Source organism: Pleurodeles waltl, chromosome 1_2 (genome assembly GCF_031143425.1).
Source record: "Pleurodeles waltl isolate 20211129_DDA chromosome 1_2, aPleWal1.hap1.20221129, whole genome shotgun sequence".
Taxonomy (NCBI): domain Eukaryota; kingdom Metazoa; phylum Chordata; class Amphibia; order Caudata; family Salamandridae; genus Pleurodeles; species Pleurodeles waltl.
The window spans coordinates 876682804-876695035 of NC_090437.1; the positions used below are offsets into that span (position 1 = coordinate 876682804).

Sequence of the window (12232 nt, forward strand, 5' to 3'; positions counted from 1 at the left end):
GAGTGAGTGAACTGGAGGAACATATGGACTTGTGGGAGGGGAGAGGGGATGGAATGAAAGATGTTTGACATCAGTAGTGGAAGAACATCTGCTGTCCAGTCAGAACACAGACAGAAATGCAACTTGGTCAGGATAAACACAGGAATATGGAGGAAAGTCTTCGAATCACTGACCAAGAAGAAAAATAGATAAAAAGCCATGTAATCATGAACAAAAAGCTGACACAGAGGCCACTTTATGTATTTGGTTGTTCACAATAAGTCTTCAACAAAAGACATGTAAAGCTGTCTGTTGGCAAGACCCAAAAAACTTAAAACTCAGTGGAGCTCAAGGTGTAGGCTCATCTCTGGCCAAAAACATGAGCAGCCTTTAATTCACCAACATATTTATTTCATGAAAATGACGGTCAGTACATTCGTTTTGATTACACTTGTATGAAATTAGATTTTACACTTTGTTTTTGAATCATTGTGGTAAAGGTCTCTTGTTTATTTTGTTATTATGAGTATTCATTTAATTTATAAACTGTTGTGTAATTGTTAGGCAAGGACAGTTATAAGCTTTTAAGTAATTATACTTTTCTTTCTAGGCTGAACAATCCAAGGAACAACAAAAACAGGGTGTAAATGCTAAGAAATTGATGCAAAAGGCTTCAAAAGATGTTTGCCGCTTACGGGAGCAGAGCCAAAAGGTCCCACTGCAAGTTCAGTCTTTCAGGTCTGTAATTCTATACAGGGATGGGTTAAGAACTTCTTTGTGAATTAATAGTGGGTCTTCTTGACAAGGATGTCATCTGGAGAGTTGGGTAGAGACTAATCTCAACCAGTTATGAATCACAATGACAATGGGATTTCTATAACTCCACCTTTGGAACTGTGCCATTTCTTTAAAACATTTAAGTCAGTGTGACGTGTAATCATGTTGTGGCAGCTGCAGTAAGCATTCCTGCTGGAACACATCTATCCGGAAACAGTTGTATCTCATACTTCTTGAGTGATGTTACTTTGTGTTCAGAAATAAGATAATAAACAGACCTAGGTTATACACCTGGCTTCATCATATGGTTTAACATATGAAACTGGGAAAACCCACTTCATCTGTTGATGACCTGGGGACAGTTGCCGTTGGCTGTCCAAAATGTTTATTGTTTGCCCATCCTGTCAAGCATATAAAACAATAGCACATGTAGCTGCATAGTCTTATGATCAACCTCTAATAGCCTACAAGGCAGACATACATATTGAAAATATTGAGCATGGTATGACACCGCCAGTCTTCGGACATCGGAAGAATGAACAGTTTTGTGGGCCCATTGTAATTGTAGGCTCAGGCCTGCAGGTTAAACTCTCCTCTCTGTTATTACTAAACAATACTGTTTGCTTGTGTCAAGACTGTATACATAAGACAGTACCCAAACCCTAATGCTCACCCCTTTCCCTTATCCTGACCCTTTCACCTTCCCCAACCCTCCTCGTAGCCTAACTACAACACTGGACCCTATCTGTTATTTTAGCCTCACCCCTGAACCTAAACTTAACTGATATCCTTAACGCAACCTTAGCCATAACCACTAAAACCTCACACTAACCCTTACCTTAATCCCATCCCTTACTGGAACCTTAACCCAACCTTAGCCATAACCACTAAACCATTACCATTACCTTTACCTTTACCTTAAACCCATCCCTTACCTTGGCCCTGTCTTAACTTTAAGCAGCAACCTGTTTTATTAAAAATAATTACCAAATATGTTGAAATGCTCTTCAGGAATATATATTGAAAATAGCAATGTTTGATTTTGAAAAAAAACAGTACATCTTTTTATCTGTTTAAATCTATTGTTACCCATTTACATTTTCAGAGATTAATTGCATTGGTTACTCATTTAATTAGTTGCAAGCACTCTGCATGTGGAGGCATTTTAGATGACATCAGAATAGCACAGAAAGGTGAGGTTGTTAGGCCTCAGTGTGAGAAAGTGTGGGGATCACTGAAGGTCACATTCTGTCCTCAAAATTGAACAAAATGTTTTTTTCTTTGCAGAATCCACAAATCCAAAAGAGGTCGTGTGTGTTGTATGAGCATAGGGAATGGCTGCCTCACACCAAAATCTTGCTTCATATGACTGACGGCTCTGTGTCTTTTGGGTCAGGGGCTAGCAGAGTGTGAAACTGAAAGCCATTACGTGATGCACATGGCTGAGGCCCCTTGCACAACTGGCTCTGGGGGGCACTTGAACCTTGCACCCAGAGTTTTTGTTTAAAGGGTGATTATGGTTCTTTACTCAGAAGAGAAATTAACATGTAACAGAAAACATTGTAACTCCTCAAAAGAGCTTCAGTTAAAGGGACTTATAGTTGTGATGCAAAACACATAAAACAATTACATTTTCCAGTAATAGTGAGCAGTCCAACTGTAACTCTGCACAGAGCATTGTTTATGACAGAGCAGTAAAATACCCATTAGCTGTTTTGGTGATCATGGACAGCTGGAGAGATAAAATACAATTTTAGTGATAAACCTGTTGAACTACTGCAGCATCATAGAGAGTTTCAGTTCATAAATGCCAAATGTCTTCACAAACCTACCACCATTTTTAAATTATTTTATTCACTATAAAATGGCAGTTGAACTTTCTGAACCTAGTTGAAAACTCATACTATGTAGCCATTACCTATTACATATGACCATAGACTCCTACTGGGGACCTGAGAAGTTAATGGGTGGACTTGATGGGAGGCCACACAGTGTGTCTTATATTAGCTGTGCATAGTCATAGTCCTTGCAAAGTGGATTTGTAGGCAACAAGGAAAGAAATTGTTGACATGACCAAAGGACAATGCTGAAGATGGTGCGGGCTATACAATGCAAGGGAGTTAGTGAGACTATCTGCCATGTATGGCTGAAATCCAAGCACCATGCCCAGTGCCTGCTGCTACTGCTGAGGACTGTGAACAGTGTGTTTGGAGGCCCAGTAAATGGGTGCTGTGCATGAGCAAAATCCGGATTTGTGCCATAAAATATCTGTGCACGGCTGAAGGCAGGGACCATAGGAGTTGGAGAAATGGGAAAAAAGAACATGCTTTTATTGTGCTGGAAATTACCATACCCTAGACCTAGTGCCCACTGCACATGTCCAAAAACATACCTGGTGGGCTCTAACTAAGGGAAGTGGAAGAAGACACACAACCAGGAAAAAGGCCATCTGTGTACGGCTGAGGCCAGCATGCAGTGGGTCTGGAGAAATAGAAACTGGATGCATGTTACAGCTAACGATTACAACCTTTGCCAGATGCCTGTTTGCAGGTGTGAGCATAGCTAAATTCCTAGTCCAGTAAATTTTGCAAAACAAATAATAGCCACAGGGCCAGGCTCCAAGTTCAATGCCCACTGTACAGAGCTGATTTAAACACTTTGCTCATTACCTGCTGCAAACAGTCGAAGGTTGTGTTTTGCGAGCCTGAGGGCACAAGGACTGGTTACAGAGCATATCCTGATTTCATGGTCTGCAGCATGAGCACCACCTATGTGCAGTTGGGTAGGAGGATACTAAGAATGAAATTTACTGAAAGCCCCTTAGTTAAGTAAAGATTGAGTTGAAGACAGCAGTTTACTTGATTCAGTTTCTCAATTACAAAAACTAAAATCTTTTGAAATGACCCATTTAAGATAATTATGAAACCTTAACTGACATCTCAGCCATGCACTGTCAGGACCTCACACATGGCATCAAAAATTATCTCCTTGGTTACATCACTGGTTACATCATGTATTACATCACCATTGAAGAAGCCATTTCTAATGTAATCACTGATGTCGTAAGTGGTTATGAGCAGTGTAAGGCAGAAGTGGGAGTTAAAGTTACATGGCTCCTTAGTTGACAAAACTTCAGTTTGGTTTTGGGTTTTATGTTATTGACATTGTGTTTAAACACTCATGATTTTTTTGGATTACTGACTGACTTCTTCTATCACAACCTTACCCTTAACTAAAGTATTTACATTTATATATACATAGGCTGTTTCCATTAAAAATAGATTTTTAGTTTTCTTGATAAATTTGGTAATATTTAATGAGTCCTCGCAAAACTTTCCAGGGTTCTGCATGGCACGTTTTGTGCAGATCTGTAAGTGATAGTGGGGTGTGGTGCTCCAAAAATAGACGTTTCACATTTTATCTCCTGTAGGAATCTCCCCCACAGAAAAAAAACATCTTACTAGAATTACACCAAACTTGGAATACCAGTGGAACTTTACTAAGGAAGTGTCAACTCTACATTAGGTTTACTTATGTTGAGTGGTTTTAGAGAAATTGTGTTACAAAATGGGGTTGATGGGCTTGAAATAGTTGAAAAGCTAGAGACACTTGGACCATTATTCCACAGATGGCCAATAACTCAGGTGCAGACCTAATTTAAAAAAAATAATTGAAACTAATTGGATGAGGGAGCCTTTTTCTGCCATCCAGTTTGGGTCCAAGGTCCATAATTTCAAAGCTGAGCTGTTTACCTAAGGCTAACACCACAGGACATGCAGTAAATCCTCTCGTCAAACCAAAAAAAAATGAAGGACCTCTAAGAGAGGTGGGGGAGCATCTCTTGATGATGAAGCCCTACTTAAACCTCACCATGTTAAATTGAAAAAAAGTATGTTTTGTGATTTAGTTCACAAAACTCGAAACAGGGTTTGCAGACCTTCAGCACTGCTCTGTTGTTTGCAAATCCTGCCTCAAGAGCTGCAAGCCATGCAGCAGATACTCTTGGACCCTTGTCCAAGAGTGATATTGGATGAGTGGATCTAGAACTGGGTCCATGAATCCGAGAGGAGGCCCAACAGGAGTTAAAGCATTTCTAAGGGTCTGTGGACCCCTACCTTTTCCCGCCCAAAAAAATAACTGTTTAAAAATATATAACTAAAAAATGTCCCAGCTCACACTTGTCTTCCTGAAGGCATTTCCCAGTGAATGTTGTCTGCTCACAGCAAGTTGGGTGCAGGGCTGTACCTGGCTGAAGGCCAGACCACACTGGGCTCCACAAAAGCCCATGCATAGTGAAAAAGTAAATACTTTTAAAAAAGTTGAATGTAATATAGCATTAAAAACAGAAATTTACCATCAAAAACTACACAAAGTGAAGTGTTTGGACTGGTTATAATACATTAACTTTGTTTTAAAATAAACTCTGAAACACGCTTAAAACACAATTAAAGTGAACAGTTATTTTAATTCCACAATCCATAGCTTGCATAACAGCCAGGCCAACTTTAAGTCACAAACCAAATGCAATGCTTATGGCCAATAAATAAAACCCAGAAATGTAACAACAGATAAACCAATAAGAATACTACTTTCTTAGTAACCTTATTCATAGTGTTAATTGTAATATGGTATGTAATTTCATCTGTAAGATTGCATTTAGTGTGTAATTTATTATTTTTGATTGATTTAAGGTCTACCACTACAATATTGATCTTTTGGATCTTTTAGTAAGCAAAATCAGAAAAAAACTTCAATGTTATGAGAAATAGGAGGTTATTTCTTTTCTAATACGGAATTATCAAGGTAGGAAATATGAATCTGATCAGCTGCAAGAGAGTGCAGTAGCATGTGGTGTGTACAGAGCTCGTGTACGAAGAAGCATTAAACTCCCAGTTGTATGTAATGCTGATTGCTTTTACAAAGATATTAGAATAGTTACAAACTGTTCTCTTTTTGTTATAGGGAGAAGATGGCTTATTTCACCAGAGCAAAGATCAGCATTCCTTCTCTTCCCGCCGATGATGTATGAATATTTTTTCCGTGCAGTATTTTTACAGTTGCTCATCTTTTCTAGAGGACATTGTTGTAGTACGACTACTTGCTTTTAAGAAAATATTTTATGCTCTGGCAAACTATATAAAATGTTTATTTGTAAGATAAGTTGTACTGAATTTCTTGTATGTAAAGACAGAAAAGCACATCTGTTTTTCAGAAAACCAAAGTAGGCTAATTCTGGTACACTGATGCTAATGTACAGATTGTAAGTATTCTATGCTTGCTTTTATCCTGTAAAGATGGATCAAAAGAACAAAAGCAGTTACGACTACCGAGTGTATATCCTGTTGAACAGCACTGTTATGTGAAAATGTTAAGTTCAACAGAAAATAATGTAATCTTTTTACTATTTTCATATTTGCAGACTGTGAAGATGGCATATAGACCATGCAGTATGTGTGTATATATATATATATATATATCTTTACTTCTAGTGACTGGGAGCAACTGTAATTGAGTTGTGAATATGAATGGAAGCTCCTTTCCAAAACTGTACAGTTGCCTCACAATGTGGGTGCTTCAGAGTATGTAGAACCTTAACAATAATCATTGTGTGGTTCTTGTTCATTTGTTTTGGTTTAAGCAGTATAATGTGGAGTACTAATTGTGGACGTTGACAGGTTTTTCTATTGAAAATATGTTCAAGTCTACTGAAGGTTTCATGAAGGTTTTCTTTTTGTGGGGGGGGGGGTGGTGGGAATAATGGTAACCCTAAAGCTAGTGAAATTGAACACACCAAACAACAGCTGCTTTAATAATTGAAGTGAATTTTAGCCTGTATAAACGCAGATTCTAAGTTCTTATTCATTGCAATGTAGGGCCACTGTTACATGTACAGTAGCGTTTAAGTAAAAGATGGTTCACGTTTTTAACCAACCTGATGTTAGGACAGTAGTTTAAGGTAAGAACATTTGATAATAACTTTCCCTACAATTTTCAAACTGTAGTCCAATAGAAAACAGGTCCCTCATTCCCTCAAGCTTGCTCTTTACTAGGTTTTTGGATTTTGAGGGCCTGATACACAAAGGTAAACTTAACACGCAAAATTAAATTCAAAAACTACATGTGGAGTTTTACAAATCTGCATATCCTTTCTTTTTATCTTGGGAGTGTGTTTAAATTTGTGACTCAGACCCATAATGTATAAAGCAAGTGATCTTCTACATTAAATGCAAAATTGTTCATGAAGGGCATGCCCCACTTCTTTTCCAAGACTCCAGAACCATGCTGTATCACTCTGTTTTGTGGTTGATTGAACATTCCCTTTCATAGTGAATTGATATCAAGGCAACAACTAGGCTCTTCTCGAAACATCAGACATACTGTATCTTCTCAGTGGTGCACCACAATGAAAAGAGTATCATCTAGTGTTGTACTTTTACAACTTTTCACTCACTACTTGATTTAAGATGTAGCATGGACTCAAGCGGAGTGTAAATGACATCAGAAACAGCGCAGCCATGATCCTAGCCGAAACAGCTTCTACCAGCTTGTGAAATTGGTTGTTGTCCTTAATGCCACATATCACAGATTCATCACCATTATACATCAAAAAATATTCAGCAGTCTTCAATCCTGAAAAATGCAACAGTGGTAATAATGCAAATTGCTAGCTATCTTGCTCTTTACTGTGGCGAAAGGCACACTGGTTTGATCTGTTTTGATTCAAAGCAATGGACGTCCATTCACCTTACATGACAGTGTTTTTCAGTTCAGAAGTCATCAAAATGAAATAACATCTTGTAATTTTATAAGAACCTACAATCAAAGGTTTTAGTTGCCTTTGTGTGTCTCCTATTTAACAGGCATTTACAGAAATTACCCTCATAGTTGTCATTAATTCACATTTGTGGTAACAGTCATTGTCATGGGCTGATTGTTTATGGAACCATGACTTCCGTCTTGTGCATAATATACACTGTGCATATGGGGGCACTGTTGTGGATGCCCTTTTTTCATCAGTCCTCTCACTTCAATGCCTCTTGCTGATGCTGATGATTCTCTAGATCGGCCAAGCATCAACAGCTGAATTAATTCCTCACACCAAAATACACTATACTTTAGTGGCATTCGTACCAAATATTGGCCTCTTCAACCCCTGGTTGATATGTTTCATTAGTAAAATACATGAATTCAGAAGTACCTTAACAATTTGCAAAGATGATAGAACATATGGAGGTTAGGATCACGTATATTGCTTGTAAAATGCTTTGTGCCTTGGACCTTAAAATCTGTAAAATGTTTGGCCAGACTTCTTCACCAAAAGGGTGAATCATAAGAATAAATACAACAAATAACTTTTTTGTGTAACATTAGGTTTTGATGTCCTGATTTAAAAAAAAAAAAACAGCAAAGTCAGCACATAAACATTTAAAACCTACAGAACCACACACACACACGTATAAAACAGGTTAAACTCTTTGTGCACTCCTTGTGTGGATGCAGGATTGTGTGATTCTGAAAGACAACTAAGATAGTTCCTGTATTCTTGGTGATTTGACATCATGTAACCTCAGCTTTAAGGCATTCAGTGCCTAATACTATCCCAACACAATTTTCAGTCTTAAAATTTTGAAACTTTCTATAGAGGTAAAATATATATTTTTATGGATAGTAATATATGTGCAGCGTTCTGTTGTAAAACAACCTTGGCACTTGCTTTAAAGATAGAAGCAACCATGTTTTAATAGTACATCATGGTGTGGTCCATCATATGTAAGTCTTTTCACTGACGTAGCCACATTTTGACTACAGTAGCCTAATTTGTATGGCGTACTTGCTCATGATGTTGCCCTAAAGAAGAATATTTCAAGAATTCTGCTTAACATAGCATTAGCCTTGTTGAATTCTAATTATATTTACATGGTTATCACACTGAATGCTCTTTTTCAATAGAGAATAGAAATTCATTTTCCGAAACCTGCAAGATGAATCAAAAATTGGGCACTGACTTTATGATATTACTTGTAAAGGTCTCTATTTTTACATATGACATATTTCAACTCCACAAGATTTCTTTCAGTCTGGACCCTGGTAATTGAGAACCAAGTATAGACGATTTGGTGGCTGTATGTTGTGTTTCCAACCATCCCCATCTCCTGATAAAGAGATTTACTTAGGCACTTAGCGTGCTATTCAGGAGAACTTTGGTCCTTTCTAGCTGCATCATAGCCAGCACCGGAACACATTTTATGCTATAGAACATGGTTAGACTATTATAATTTGGATGATAATGTTCTTATTTATTTAGCCTGTAGAATTACATGTTATGTATAAATGTAACCATGTGTCTCCCTACAAAGGAAGCCACATAATATAAACTTTTTCTTTAATATGGAATTGTTCTTGTGAGACCTATTATTTCAAACATCAGATCCAGGTTTTAAAAAGTTTCCCCAATATTATTAAAAGGCCTAATTTAGAGTTTGGTGGATGGGGTTACTCCTTCACAAACGTGACGGATATCCCTTCTGCTGTATTACAATCCCATTATACTCTAGGGGAATTGTAATACAGCGGATAACTCGTCCGCCAAACTCTAAATCAGTCCCAAAACTCAGTAACTTACTGTTAGCACTCCCAATCTGAGCTGGGTTTTTTTTGGCCTACTGAACTTTTAAGCTGCAAAACACCCCTGATTAGTTCATTTAAAAACAACCAATTAAACATCACACATGAATTCTATCTACCCCTGTCAGTGTTTGTCATTAAACCTCCTGAACAACCACCAGCCTCTTAGCAGGCATTGGCATTTTAATGAAGGATGTACTAATCATAAAAGGCATGAGAAAAAATCCTGTTTTGTGCAACTAATTGCTTGGTGCGCACACACACACACACACATATATATATATACTTATATATATATATATATAAATATATTGTGTTCAAGACATTAGCGCTGAACAAATAACGTATTGTTGGCTAACTCAGAGCCACATGAACATGATAGACATCTTTATTGGAAGCCATAACCTCACTCAATACATTCCCTTCAAATCCTCCATTCATTGGCCCTTCATGTTTGGATTGGTAAAATAAGACGTTTACGGTTATGAGGTCAAATGTTACAGAATTCACATCATTTGAAGTTATTTAATATATACAAGTAATGAAGGTTTAATTTCACAGCTTCTCGTTTTGATTTTGTAAAAGTTTGTAGAGCAATGTGTAGAGTTGTATCCTAAGATCTGTTTTCTTTATTTATTTACACTTTATTTATGTTCTATTTCCGTGTACTTCAGTTCTGGACATTTTGTTTCTCATCAAAGAGGCAATCACTAGAGTAAATCAAGTCTCTCGACATATTGGTAGCTGTCACAATCATAGTAAGGGGTTCCCTGAGAAGTAGTATAGGAGAGGTGTCATGATGGGCTTTGCTGGCGCAGCACAGAGCGTCTGTTTTATGCGCTTGCAGTGCATAAAGTCAATTAATTTAATACTATGTTTCTCAAATCAGAGCTTCATTTTCGGATAATGAAGCTCAGAAACAGTGAGCAACGTTTGCCTCTTTCTGGGCTGTGGTAGCTGAAATAATGGAATAGCTCGGAGCCTTATTGTGTTAAATGAGCTGACTTCAGCCAATGCAAGTGCATAAAAACAGGCGCTGTGCTCTACGCTAAGCCAGTGGAGCCCATCATGGCACTGCCCCGGCTCACTTATACAATTAAGAGAACGTTTTTGCATGCCCAGCGATTTCTTTATTCTGCTGTGAAGATGTTTTGTGTTTTCAAATATTTATATTATTACGTTTCAAAAGATATGACACAATTGCATTTTCAACTGAACCAGTGGCAGCCTTAATTACACTTGCTGATCTGTTGTTTTCAAATTAGGCAAAATGACAACAAGCAGCATATGTGATCAGCCAACAACAATTCAAGTAAACTTGCAGATGCCTAACCTAAACTAGGTATAACACTGAAAGTTAAGTGCATTTAGCACAGCATAAAGAAATTTAAAATGTAGATTTCAGTTTTGATAATCCTCATATTATTATTCCAATTATATCTTTATCTCTACATTTGAATCAAAGAATTGCAGCTGCAAAAATACCATTGTTTAGTCAAACGAACCAAATTTAGTAGAGATTTCTAGAGGATTCAAGTGAAATAATGTTGTTTAAATCGTGTTTTGTTATCATTATATTTCTGTACTCGTAACTATCAAATGCTCAGAACTGAACTAAGTATTTAATCAGGCTATATTCCGAATCTGTTTCTGTTTTCGCTGTGTCTTTGTCTGTAACAGTATACAAATACTGCATCACATAGATTGTTAGCCTGCGCACCTTCCATGTGTTCCAATGATTAAACAAACGATTTTTAACAAATATGCTCTTCGCTGATGATTTATTTCAGTAAAAAACATATGGATGTGCAGTAAGTTGAAAGAAGGATTGGGATATGCATAGCACCGATTCTTCAGGGACAAGGAGGTATCTTTAGGATTTATTTTTATAAGCATAAAGTTGCAAACAGCGGTCCCACTGAGAGTAGGACAGCTTTCCTTCTCATCCTACTTCAGCTTCAAAGTGACTTACCTCTCAGTCGCTTACACCTTTCGCACCTTGTGCTGCCCTCTACATTATTTTAAGAATTTTCCACAGCCAAGCAGGCAGGACAGACATATGAGTTTTAAAATATACGTAAGTCATAACCCATTTCCCCATTCATCGGAAAACAACAATCGGAAAACATTGTTGTCTGCAGTGTCAACGTGGTCAGGAAAAGCAGCACACAAAACCCCATCCAATAAACAACATCAGTGGCAACACCACTTAATTCTCACTGGTCATAAGCCCCCATCCAAAAGAATCAACATACATATCTCGTACACTCTAGTGGTCTCTCCCAATCATTCCACATGAAAAAAACACACCACTGCCAGACATACTATGCCTGCTTCCAGTGACCTCCAGATCACACCTATGGACAGAAGTGACACATAATACCCATTCCCAACCAAATAAAGAAATTGGACACCAGAGAATTAAGGTGCTTAAAGGTCTAGATCACTCAATTTAGTGCCTAGTAATAAATTAGGTTGTGAATTAGGTTGTTGTAGAGGAGCATCCCTGGGACCGTGGGTGTGGCTCGCTATCACAGGATAAAGGTAAACAAATGCAGAGTGGAATATTTATACCTACATTCAAATATAGTGTAAATTCATGTACATTCATTTCAAATTAACTTTACAAGATCACAAGTCATATATGTCAACATTTTAATTACTTTAACTTTCTAATTAAACAATTACACACATATTGCTCAGGATCAGAACTGTCTGACTGTGTGTAAGACCTAGTGCATCTTCATAAGACTGAGGGCCTGATTTAGAGTTTGGCAGACAGGTTACTCCGTCACAAATGTGATTGATATCCCATCCCCTGTACTACGATTTCCATACGATATAATGGAAT

General features: G+C 37.6%; 1 protein-coding gene across 1 annotated transcript in view; it reads left to right on the forward strand.

Moving 5' to 3' along the window:
• Positions 1–5919, forward strand: part of WWC2 (WW and C2 domain containing 2) — an 800549-nt gene extending 794630 nt beyond the window's left edge. Inside the window, exons 22-23 of the mRNA XM_069199258.1 lie at positions 590–717; positions 5719–5919. Coding sequence (XP_069055359.1) covers positions 590–717; positions 5719–5785 — 195 coding nt within the window. The 3' untranslated portion in view covers positions 5786–5919. The remainder of the gene's footprint in view (positions 1–589; positions 718–5718) is intronic.
• The last annotated feature ends 6313 nt before the right edge of the window (positions 5920–12232 follow it).